The following is an 11,837-nucleotide window of genomic DNA, read 5'->3' as shown; positions in this document are numbered from 1 at the left end:
GTGCTGCAGCTGGTTCCTGAGCCGTGGCCAGGACAGTGATGGTTAGCAGGACCTGTTTCTCCGAGGACGAGGAGCGACGATGAAGTGGGACCCCGTATCCACGTTGTCTGAATTAACACGAAGACGCTCCCCTTCCTTAGACCCTTATTCGTGACCTGGTCGTCCCCTCTTGTTTCTAGTGACGGTTTTTGGGGTCAGCGCTGTCTGGTGACACCCGTGCTCCTGTTTCTGTGTGAACCCACATTTGCAGTCAGCTCTGCCCTGAGCAGTCCCCGGACCAAACATTTTGATTTGCATCGTTTACTCTCCTTTTGGAACGTGTACCCAATAGAAGAGATTAGTGTTGACTTTGCCATCTTTATTCTTTCCTGTTGAACATTATTTTCATCACTTCTGTGTTTTTCTCTTTTGTAGGTATCACACTAATTGCTGTGGATGAGGCTCATTGTATTTCTGAATGGGGGCATGATTTTAGAAATTCGTTCAGGACTCTGGGCTCCCTGAAGACGAAACTTCCACTGGTAAGCTCTGCCTGGTCCCGCGTGGTTGTCCCCAGGCGAGTCCTATGTCAGGAGAGGCCACGCCCTGAGGCTTCTCTGTGAAGTGCTCTGCCCGAGGCAGGGTCGTCAGGAATTCTGACCTGGGCCAGTAGGTGTCATGGCGGTGAGGACACTGGCCGGCCATGTGGCTGTCTACAGTTCCAGTCTGGGACCTGGGACTGCGGCGTGGCCATCCTCCCTGGGGGGATTTCTCACTTTTGCTCTCACCTATCTCTGTCTCCAGCTAGTGCACGCACCCTATAGCAAAAAAAAAAAAAAAATCTAACCTGGGCTTCCCTCTCCGTTGGCAGTGACCTGTCGGGAGCACTGTGGCACTTCACTTGGCACACCTCGCCCAGATGGCTGTAGTGTAACATCACAGGCCTGAGGGCCGCGTGTGGCCTCCATCCTGTCCCTCAGCACTAGTCTCCCAGCCTCCCACCCAGCGGGGCCTGGGCGCTTCTTCCTTATTTAGGCCTCTTGGGCTGCTCAGTTTGAAAGCCGAAGGAACTCCCCTCTCCGCAGCTTTTAACAGTCAGTATTTCTTGGCTATTTTAAGTTTATTTCCTCCATGAGTTAGAGGTAGGGAGCAGGACGGACAGACAGAACCCCAGCATGTCCTGACAATGCGGTCCATTCCTGGCCTTCAGCAGACCAGGTCCTGGCGGTCGTGTGCCCAGGGTACTCGGTGTCACTGTCACCACTGCGCCACCGTTTGTCCCCTTTGCTGATGTTTAGACAACTTTGTCTCTTGTCTGTGAATGCCATTACAATGTTCTTTGTGCAGAGGGAGTTCTGACTGGTTTGTAAAATCTAGAACGGCACCTAGCTCGTAGTAGGTGCTCAGTAAATAACCGTGGGATTGAATGGTGAGATCTGGTGGGACAGCCAGCACTCGAAGTAGCGCCCGGCAGTGCGCGGGGCCAGGCTGGCTCCTGAGGCCAGCGGCCGGAGGAAGGGGCCAAACAGCTGCTGCCCTCAGGCCCCAGGAGCTGTGATCGCACGGCGATGAGTGTGCCCTGCACAAGCAGAGCAGCGGTGTGGAGTGACCGTGGCCTGTGAGGTGGCACGCCAGGCAGAAAGCTGGCAGAGTGACGCGCTGTCACAGCAGTTTCTGTGGTGGAAGACCGAGCACTGGGCGCCCCGAGGCCGGCCCCCTTCCCTGGGCAGTTTCAGGTGTGCCCTGGAAGCCAGGGATCTTCTCTAGGCCTTTGATCCCAGAAGACTGTGCAAGAGGGGTTTTAGATGTTGTATGCAGCTCTTAACACTCTCAGGTTGAGTTAAATCTTAGCATGTGGATGCCAAGCTCAGCGTTCTTCTGCTGAGCCTCCAGGACAGTGTCCACCAGCTCTCAGAAGCCTTCGTGAGCGGAGGGGTGAGCAGCGCCACCTACTGGCTGCAGGCGCATCACTCCTGTCTCTGTTGGTGCCTTTTTCTCTTAATTCCAGCTACAGGAGTAGAGCTCGTGTATACCTGGGATGCTTTAGTACATTTTAGGACGTTCAAAATTAGACAAGAGGCCACTGAACTGTTCGATGCCGTGACCTCTGCACCATCTGGAGGGAATCAGACAAAGTGACAGCTGAGAAAGCAGCCAGGCCGAAAGCTGCTTCAGTCTACGTACCGTCCGCCCAGGTCGAGTTGCCGTGAGACCCAGGGGCAGCTATGTGGGTTCTCCACAGCGTCCCACCAGCACCGGTCACCCTGGTCGGCACGTCGCCACACTCAGCTTTCGGGAGGGAGCCGTGAGTGCACTGGTGGCTGTAGTCGTGGTGCGAGTCCAGACCCTTTGCTTGGGGCGCTCGAGCGGCCACAGCGCTCAGCCGGGAGTGCTGTGTGACTGAGAGTCTCCTGAGCACCGTGGGAGGCTCTGGGTCTCTGTGGTCTGGGGCTGGCCGAGCTGGGGCATCATGGCAGCAACCCTGCGGGGGTTCCTGTATGACTGTCTCTCACTCGTGGATGACATAATAAGAACTTTAAAGCGTCTTAAATTCAAAAAATAAATTTAGAGTCACAAGATTATAATTGGTTGGTTGTTTTCATAAAACGTGGGTGTATTTTAGTGAAGAAATGGCTTGTTGATTTAGAGAATAAATCTCATGAGTGGAGATCGTGCCGTAATGAGGGGGCCGCACAGCTGGTCACTTCTTGAAGAGCTAGCTTGGTGTTGATAAATTCTTTCAGGTTTTGTTTATCTGAGAATGTTTCAGGCTTCTCTTCCCATCTGAAGGATAATCCTGCTGGGTATATATTCTTGGTTGAAATTGTTTTTCACTTAATACTTTGAACATATTTTCCCATTCTTGCTTGCATTGTTTCCAACAAGAGGTCTGACATTGGCCTGAAGGAATATCCTTTGTAGGTGACTACACATTTCTCTCTTCCCAGATTTTAGTATCTTGTCTGTCTGTGGTTTTGGTCAGTCTGGCTATCGTATGCCTGGGGGAAGATCTTGGATGCAATCTTTGTGGGGTCCTTTGTATTTCTTGGAACTAGATATTTGAGTGCCTCTCTAGATATGGAAAGATTTCATCCAGGATTTCATGGAACAGATTATCCATGCCTTTAATCGTGTCTTCACCTTCCTCCTCTCAGGTCTACACTGTGCAGTCCTCTCTCGGGTCTCTACACCTTCTGGAGTTCGTTATCTCTCTTCTCTTGCATCTCTGTTAGAGATCTCTGTCACTACGTTCAGTTCTTTATCTGACATTTCCATGAGTTCGCGTATATTCTCTGGACGAAGAGGAGTTATTCTTTTCACTTAGGGGAGAGATATTTTCTTGGTTCCTCCTATTCCTTGTGCCTCTGTGGTGGTTTCTGGTCATCTGATGGAATGTGTGTTTTTCCCTAGTTTTTGGAGATAAATCTGAGCTTTCAGAGGAATGCAGGGCGAGGCAACGCGCAGTCTCTCAGCAGTACCGTTTTCTCCCTTTGCGCAGCTGATTCAATGAAAACTGAGAATAATCTGACCCCCAAAGTGTGCAGATGTCAGCTACTGAGCACCCAGACCTTGTAGGGGCTGAGCAGAAAAGTGAGAAAGGTAAAAGGAAGAGGAAGAGGGGAAAAAAAGAAAACCAAAAAAGAGAAAAAAAAAATACAAAAAATGAAAACTGAACAGGGCCACTCAGAGCTCAAATACAGATGGCTGCCGATGGACCGATCCTGTGGGGGAAGGGGGAAGGTGAGGATGAGAGCTGGGAAGTAAAATTTTCCCCAGTGGCCGGCTTGGTTGGGACTATGGCTAAACATCACCTGGACTTGATCTTTTGCCGCAAGCAGGCTGGTGTAGCCCTTGGAAGACTGCGCGAGAATGTGACGGCAGGTGTGTGACCCGCTCCTATGCGTGTCCCCGTACCCCGGCGTGCATGTATGACGGATGCAGCTACGGCTCTCACCAGGGGTGGTGGGTCATCTGTGGAGGCCCCGACATCTCTGATGCCTAGCACTGTAAGGAGCACCCCACCCAGGAGAAGGGTGGAGATGGATGCCCAAAGGTGGTCAATGTGGGGAGCTCTAAGACAGATCTCTTCTATGAACGCAAAAAATACGGCTTTGAGAAGAGGTGACTGGTGGGTGGCCCTCCTTCCCCTGTCACACTGCTGCAGCTGCCAGAAAAGACGCCTCCTTCTCCCAGCGGAAGGGATCCGAGCCCAGAGCATCACCAGAATCGCCTGCCAAGTGCCAGCACCTTGCCACCGTTCTCTGGCCCTCACCCAGACGTGGCAGAAGTGGACAAGGACGCTGCACTGAGCACTTGGGCAGGCTGTAGCAGAAGTCGATCAGGTCATGGTTTTTCTTGAGCTCGGAAAACAGGCTCTGTTCTCCGTATCAGGATACCCTCCACCGAGAGCTTCTGAACAGGAATACCGTCATGCAGCCCGCTGTTTGAGGAGCTGATGATGAAGCTCCCCACCGTGAGCCGTGTCCTCGCAGCTCTTCTGATCGCGCTTGTCTTTGGGAAGCCTCCAGTGGTGGTGGGGAGCCCTTGGGCAGCACATGTGGGCACTCCCTGTGGTGGTGTACCCGGTGGTGCTGGGTGCTTGTTGTCTTCTGAAAAACTGGAAACACTTTGTTGCTAGTGTTTTAATAAAGTTGGTGTTTATTTTCTGGTCAAAAAAGTTTAAAAATTAAAATATGTAAATAGAGAGACAGGGCAGAGGGAGTAAGTAGGGTGCGCTAACCTGGCTCCGTGGCTCGGTCTGGGGACAGGCCGGTCAAGTCTGGGCAGAGGGTCTTCGGTGGTCCTGACACCTGAATGGGCCACTCAGAACTCAAATATGGATGGCTGCTGATTGGCTTCTCCTGGCTCCGTGGCTCGGTCTGGGGACAGGCTGGTCAAGTCTGGGCAGAGGGTCTTCGGTGGTCCTGACACCTGAATGGGCCACTCAGAACTCAAATACAGATGGCTGCTGATTGGCTTCTCCTGGCTCCGTGGCTCGGGCTGGGGACAGGCTGGTCAAGTCTGGGCAGAGGGTCTTCGGTGGTTCCGATCCCTGAATGGGGCCACTCAGAACTCAAATACAGATGGCTGCTGATTGGCTTCTCCTGGCTTCCGTGGCTGGGTCTGGGGACAGGCCGGTCAAGTCTGGGCAGAGAGTCTTCGGTGGTCCTGACCAAGAAGCAACATTCTTAACTGACTTTCTGGGACGTTGAAGGCAGAGGGAAGAACCTGGTGACACCCCGGCACTGGGCATTGACTTAGGGACCCCAGCACAGTGGGCAGAGCTTAGTTGAGAGGATCTAAGTCTTTCCTCTGTAGCCCGTCCACCTCGCTTCTGAGGACAAATCAGCCCTCGTCAGTCTCTGGGGAGCGTGGCACACCCGTGTCTCTGGCGTCTGTCGTGGTGCTTGGACAACACGAGTCCAGTGGGGACCGAGGCTTCTCTGTGCGGCCACGGCCGCCACTCCCTCAGGCCTTATCCTGTGAGTGCTGACTTGGAGACTCCTGCGGCCGCGGTCACTCAGTAAATGGGAGCCCGGCGTGTAAGGTTAGTCAGCTCAGAATCTCAGCCCTCAAGGTAGAGGCAAGGCTGAGCCCGGGGGATCTGATTGCAGGGTTCCAGACGCTGTTCCCTGCAGAGCTGCTCTTCTGCCTGCTTTGTCTAACTTGTTGAAGATGCGTCTTGTTTCGTGGTTGTTCTTACATAAATGCATTTTGTCTGTCCGCACATAGACGGCTCGACGAAATTGAACCCTCTTTTTTTTTTTTTTTTTGAGAGATTTTCACTGTAGGGCGCGTACACTCGCCAGACAGACAGAGAGAGACATAGAGACAGAAAGTGAGAAATCACCCCCAGGGGGGATGGTCACGCTGCAATCCCTTCTCCTCCATTCTCCTCTCGGGATCTTGGGCACGCACGCATACGCGCCCGGCGTGAGTTTTAAGCCACCGGGTCCGGGACATGAACCGCGGTCGACTACGAGGGAGTCCAGCGACATAGCCATTACGCTAACTGCTGGTTCCCGAACCCTCTTTTCTTAAAGCTGCCCCCTGGAGACTTCTGTCTGCAGCTGAACAAGTATGTTACGGCATGTTCATAAACCGCGTGATTAAAGCATGCGCATGAAGGTCATTGTCGTCGTGAGGTGGAGAACAGCCCTGTCGCAGGGACTGGCCATTTTAAGCTTCCCTGGTCCCAGTCTTACATTTGTTGGTTACCTGCATGCTAACACAGAAGGCTTGGATGAGAAACTAACTTCTTTTTAAAAAAAATCAATTTATTGTTACTATTTTTTAAAGTTTATTTCTCTTCTTTCACAAGTGAGAGAGACCGACAGGATGCGTAGCAGGGCCTGGGCACTCCGACTCAGCCCCAGCTCCAGCCAGCTCTGTCTCTCTGTCTTTCTGGCAAGCCCACGCGCCCTATAGCAAAGTCTCTGCCCCCCCCGGCCAGCCTTGAGAGTGTCACATTTCTTCCCTGTACCACCATTTGGCCCCTGTGTATTATTTTTAAAAAAGAATTATTTAATTGTTCTTCTTCTTATTTTAAAATTTGCTGTAGGGCATGTGTACTCAGAGAAAGTGAGAGAGCAAGCCGCCAGATCTGAGACTTGAACCCGTGGTCAGCCCTGTGGGAGTCCAGTGCCCCAACCACCATACCACATTCTGACTGAGCCCTTGTTTATTTATTTATTTTTTTAAGAATTATACATTTAATTTTACTTATAATTATTATTTTTTAATTTGCTATAGGACATGCATACTCATCAGAGAGAGAAAAATGAGAAAGTAAACTGTCAGGTCCGGGACATGAACTGTGGTTGACCCCGTAGGAGTCCAGTCACTTACTGCCACACCACCTGCTGGCCCCTCTGTTTATTTTCTTAAGCCAGGGTCTCTCCTCGTCACAGTCCTGCTTCAGCCTCCCATGTGGACTCCAGGCGTGTGCCAGCTCCCCAGCCCTTTTCAGGCAGGCTCTTACTATGTCACACAGGCCAGCCCTAAGCTCACCATCCCTCTGCCTCAACCTCCCCGAGTTGTTGGGGTTGCAGGCACATGCCGCCACGCCGCCACGCTGCCACGCCGCCACGCCACCACACCTGGCCTTTGGGTTGGAGTGGGAATCAAACCTAGGCCACACTGTGGTCCCAGCCTGTGGAACCTAACGTCTCAGCATTGGATGCCAGGGTGGCCAGGCAGAACTCTTTTTTTAATGAAGAACTATTTTATTTAATTTTATTTATTATTTTATTTAAACTTGACCAGAGAAAGACAGAAGGGGGAGGGAAGAGGAGTCAAAAAGCAAGCTGCTAGGTCTGGGACTCAAACCACGGTCAGCCATGTGGGAGTCTAGCACCTTAACCACCACACCACTTACTGGTCCCTAGGACTAACTTTTTTTTTTTTTGGAGAGGTTTTTGCTATAGGGCGCATGTGCTCGCCCTATAGCAGACAGACAGACAGAGAGACAGAAAGCGAGAAATCACCCCCCCAGGAGGGATGGCCACGCTGCAATCCCTTCTCCTCCATTCTCCTCTCGGGATCTTGGGCACACACGCACACGGCGCCCGGCGTGAGTTTTAAGCCACCGGGTCCGGGACATGAACTGCGGTCGACTACATGGGAGTCCAGCAACATAGCCATTACGCTAACTGCTGGTCCCCCTAGAACTAACTTTTTAATGAGCCTGTTCATTCTGGTGTCACACAGGCATTCTGAATTATAAGAACATGAAGTCTGTGTGTGCACTAGCATTACCAAGATTCTTTTTAAAGTAGTTTCACAGGAATTACAGATAAAAAAATGAAAAAATTATACCAACTATGTGGTCTCATTGGCTTTTACTTAGTTTTTTTCTTTTGGAAAAAAGCTACTCTCAAACTTTATTTTTTTGGGGTTTGTTTGTGTGTGTATGATTTTGAGAGAATTTTAAGTCTGTAAAGCTGTAATAATCCTAAAGCTACTTTTTAATAAATTGTACCTTGTTTTAATTTTAAGTCAAATTCTGTACTTTTTTTTTTTACAAATTAGTAAATTGTACATAACTTTTCACTTACACAGAGGCGACTGCTTTAGCTGGTTTGTGGTTGATGCAGTGTGTCTGAAGAAGTATTTTCTGAAGGCTTTTTCTGTGTTTGTAATAGGCCAAAAAGGCGTTTTTTTGTTTGTGTTTGTTTGTTTGTTTTTTAAAGAAAGTTGTTTTCTCTGCAACAGAGCAGCCAGTGATTAGAGGGACTTTAAGACCCAGGCTGTCTCTGTCTGTGAGAAGACACACGCCCAGAGCGATGGCAGTGATGCTGGCTCCAGCGAGCCAGGCGTGGGGGCTCCGCCTCGGTGCGTCCGAGCAGGCACCTCTCCTGTGCTCCTGGCTCCTCCTGCCTCCTGCTTGGCCACTGATCCAGCCAACAGGTCCTTGTTAGATGGGAATAGACGGACGTGACCGCTACAGGCACCCGTTAAGACGTGCTCGTGGCCGGCTGGTTTCTCACACGCATCAAGCGCCGTAATCTGAAATGTGAGTGCTGCTATGACGTCTCTGGAGGGAGGTTCCATACCTGGCCTCGTGCGACAGTCCTTGTTTTAAAGTGTTGTATAAAACCACCCCCAGGTTATGTGTAAGGTGTCTGTGAGACAGAAATTAATTTCACATTAGGATCCGGGTCCTATTCTAAAACGTCTCATACATATGCAAAGTACCCAAAATTTGAAAAAAATTGGAAATCCGAAGCACTTTTGGTCCTAAGCACTTTGGATAAGGGACATCAGCTTGCATATAAAATGACGTGATTACCTCAAACTGGGCAGTTTTTCCGGGTTATTGGGTGTTTTGCTTCTAGACGGAGGGAAGCTGTAAACACACACACAGTCCAGGAGGGCGTAACTAACAGACTTGGGGAGGGTCAGGGGCCCTGGAACCTGTGAGCTCTAGTTCAACAAAAATGCACTGAGATGCACACCCTGCTACGTCAGCACCATTTCAAGTGCGATGCATCTAAAAGTCGAAAATGGAGATGTAGATAGCTAGTAATGAAGTAAGATTTCATTAAGCTGCATTTGGAAACATGACTTAGAGGGTTTCTGATCTTTGAAAAGGTGAATGTTATACTCAGAGGCTGAGAGTCAAGGGAGCAGGCAGTTCTGGCTTCTCTATTTGAAGCATGTTTCCAGGTGGCAGTTTAGACCCTCCCCGTCGGAGCTGTCTTCGCCGGCTCTTCCTAAGGGAGAACTGTGGGGATGAACGCACGCTTTCCTTTTGCAAAACCGTCCTCTCCATGCAGGTCCCCGTCGTTGCACTCACGGCCACTGCAGGGACGCTGATCCGGGAAGACATTGTAAACTGCTTGAAACTGACAGACCCTCAGATCACCTGCACCAGTTTTGATCGACCAAACCTGTATTTAGAAGTTGGACGGAAAACAGGGAATATCCTTCAGGATCTAAAACAATTTCTTGTCAAAAAGACAAGGTAAGGATTTAATGATTGATGAATGTTGGAAACTGTTTTTCTCTTTTTTGAATATTTCACTTCATTTCTTTTTTCTTCTCTTTGCTGTTTGTTTCTGATACGTATTATATATCAGATTCTACCTGGCTGTGGAGCTGACCTCTACTTACCGGAAGTTTTTAATATGAAAGTCCGCTTGGTCTCTGTCAAGACCAGCTTATGCAGTAAGGCTCATGCAGGGAAGTTGGAGAGTGAGCGTCCCCAAGGGGTGGTCCTGCTGGACTCCTTTCCCTCCATCCCTCCTTCCCATCAGGACCCGGACACAGCACACACGGTCACGCTGCAGCTGGGCTTCAGGCCAAGGCTGGCCACCTGGGGTCTGACTTCTTGCCCACAGCGCTCAAGGACTGGGCTCAGGGCTGCCTTTCATGCTCTTTTTAGGAAACAGACATTCAAACTCAACATTTTGATCATAAGAGCAAATACGGTCAGTGTAACGTAAATGTTTTGCACATTATGTAGATGGTCACTTATGTTTTTTATGAAAATTAAGACTGATTATTAATTTAGTGTCTTGCATCCCCAAAAGTATTTGTGTCAATAGTTCACAAGTTTTTTAAGAATTACTTTATTTAACTTTATTTATTTATTTATTTATTTTAATTTGACGAAGAGTGAGACAGAGCGAGAGAGCGAGAGGCGGCAAAGTGAGAAAGCAAGCCACCAGGCCGGGGACTCAAACCATGGTCCGCAACATGGGAGTCCAGCACCCTTAACCACCACGCCACCTACTGGACCCCAGTTCATAAGTTTTTATTGAGGCTTCTGCTAAAATAAGCAAACTTGTTTCTGATTTTAATTTTAATTTGAACTAAAATGAAAGCAAATATTTTTGGGAATTAACACAATTCATTTTCACATTTGATGCTCTAAAATGTTTTAGATTTTTATGCAGTTAAATATCTTTTTTAGTGTGCTTTCTTCTTTTAGTCTTTTACTTATAAAACCCAAACTGGTTTGAAAATGTCTATCTGTGTGTGTTATATGTGGTTGTTCTTCTGTTTTTCTTTTTCTTTAGTTCTGACTGGGAATTTGAAGGTCCAACAATCATCTACTGTCCTTCCAGAAGAGCGACAGAGCAAGTTACAGCCGAGCTCAGGAAACTGAACCTGTCCTGTGGAACGTACCATGCAGGCATGACATGCGGCACGAGGAGGGCGACTCACCACAAGTTCATGAGGGACGAAGTCCAGGTGTGAGGACTGTGTGCCGCAGTCGGCTCTGCATGGGAAGCAGCTCTCTCAAACGTGTTTTCCGAATGCTCCGGGTACCTCCTTTGTGTTGAGCTTAAAGGTTCCCTGTGGTGGAGAGTCCGTGTCGGTGTGGAGGTGGGATATAGTAACCTTCGCCGGCGAGGACACACGGCTGCCCCGAACCAGTGCACGGGGCACAGAGAGGCCCCCGGCAGGGCAGGCTGTGTCATGACCCATCTGTCTAGGAGGCACTCTGAATGGGGTGTGAGCCTGAGACTAGGAGGGTTTCAGGGAGGTCAGGCCATCAGATGATGAGGGCAAAGAGACTGGTCACAGACTTCCGGGACAAAGAGTCAGCATGTACTGGTCACCTGACATGGGACACTGTGTCCAGGACGGTGGCACTGCTTGGGATGGTTGGAGGGATGAAGCGTGGGAAGGAATGGCACAGGGTCTGGCTGGAGACCCAGGAGGGCCCTGTCAGGCTCCCGGAAGGTGCCAGTGGGCTGGCCGGCTGCAGACAGCTAGAGATAGCTTGCAAAGAGGCAGGCTGGGCTCAGTGTCATGGTCACAGTGTCCAGAGCACTATATTTTCGATTTCGTGAGATTTTATCTGATAGGTTCAACAAAGTGAAATGATTCTGGTTGAAGGTGATGTGAGGGAAAAAGAGGTGAAGAGTGCCCCGACTCTGAGACAGCCTCAGAGGGTGTTCCGTGACCGCAAGAGTGCCATGGCATGGAGTTTGAAGCCACGGATGGTAGGAAAGCTCCACTTCAGGTACTAGGTATGCAAAGGCCCTCTTCTGTGTCTTACAGTCACAGGCACTCAGAGAGGCCACTCTGTCTGCTCCTTTTAACCGAGGGTGAGCAGATCTTGCTTCAAAGTCACCGACCCTTAATCTATAAACTGACAGGTGGTCATTTAATCCGTAAGTGTTTGAGATGACGCTGTGTCTAATTCTAAGCCGGAGACTTTCGGTCTTGAACACGCTGTGCTTACCCAAAGGCCGCTGCTCAGACTTTACCAAGCCTGCTGTTGTCCCGCAGTGCATCGTCGCCACCGTGGCTTTCGGAATGGGCATTAACAAGGCGGACGTCCGCAGGGTCATTCACTATGGCGCTCCCAAGGAAATGGAGTCCTACTACCAGGAGATCGGAAG

The 11,837-nt window shown here is 50.0% G+C and overlaps 1 protein-coding gene and 1 pseudogene across 1 annotated transcript in view; both read left to right on the top strand.

The window, feature by feature from the left end:
* The window catches only part of WRN (WRN RecQ like helicase), a 124,040-nt gene that overhangs the window by 71,174 nt on the left and 41,029 nt on the right, over window positions 1-11,837 (top strand). Inside the window, exons 19-22 of the mRNA XM_027767765.1 lie at window positions 415-521; window positions 9,258-9,445; window positions 10,503-10,677; window positions 11,725-11,833. Of these exons, the coding sequence (XP_027623566.1) occupies window positions 415-521; window positions 9,258-9,445; window positions 10,503-10,677; window positions 11,725-11,833 (579 nt within the window). The remainder of the gene's footprint in view (window positions 1-414; window positions 522-9,257; window positions 9,446-10,502; window positions 10,678-11,724; window positions 11,834-11,837) is intronic.
* LOC102498348 (PHD finger-like domain-containing protein 5A pseudogene) lies at window positions 2,944-4,642 on the top strand (annotated as a pseudogene).

This window comes from Tupaia chinensis, unplaced genomic scaffold (genome assembly GCF_000334495.1).
Source record: "Tupaia chinensis unplaced genomic scaffold, TupChi_1.0 Scaffold144602_1, whole genome shotgun sequence".
Lineage (NCBI taxonomy): Eukaryota > Metazoa > Chordata > Mammalia > Scandentia > Tupaiidae > Tupaia > Tupaia belangeri.
The sequence above is the reverse complement of the archived record's forward strand: the minus strand, read 5'-3'. Positions and strand labels throughout refer to the sequence as shown.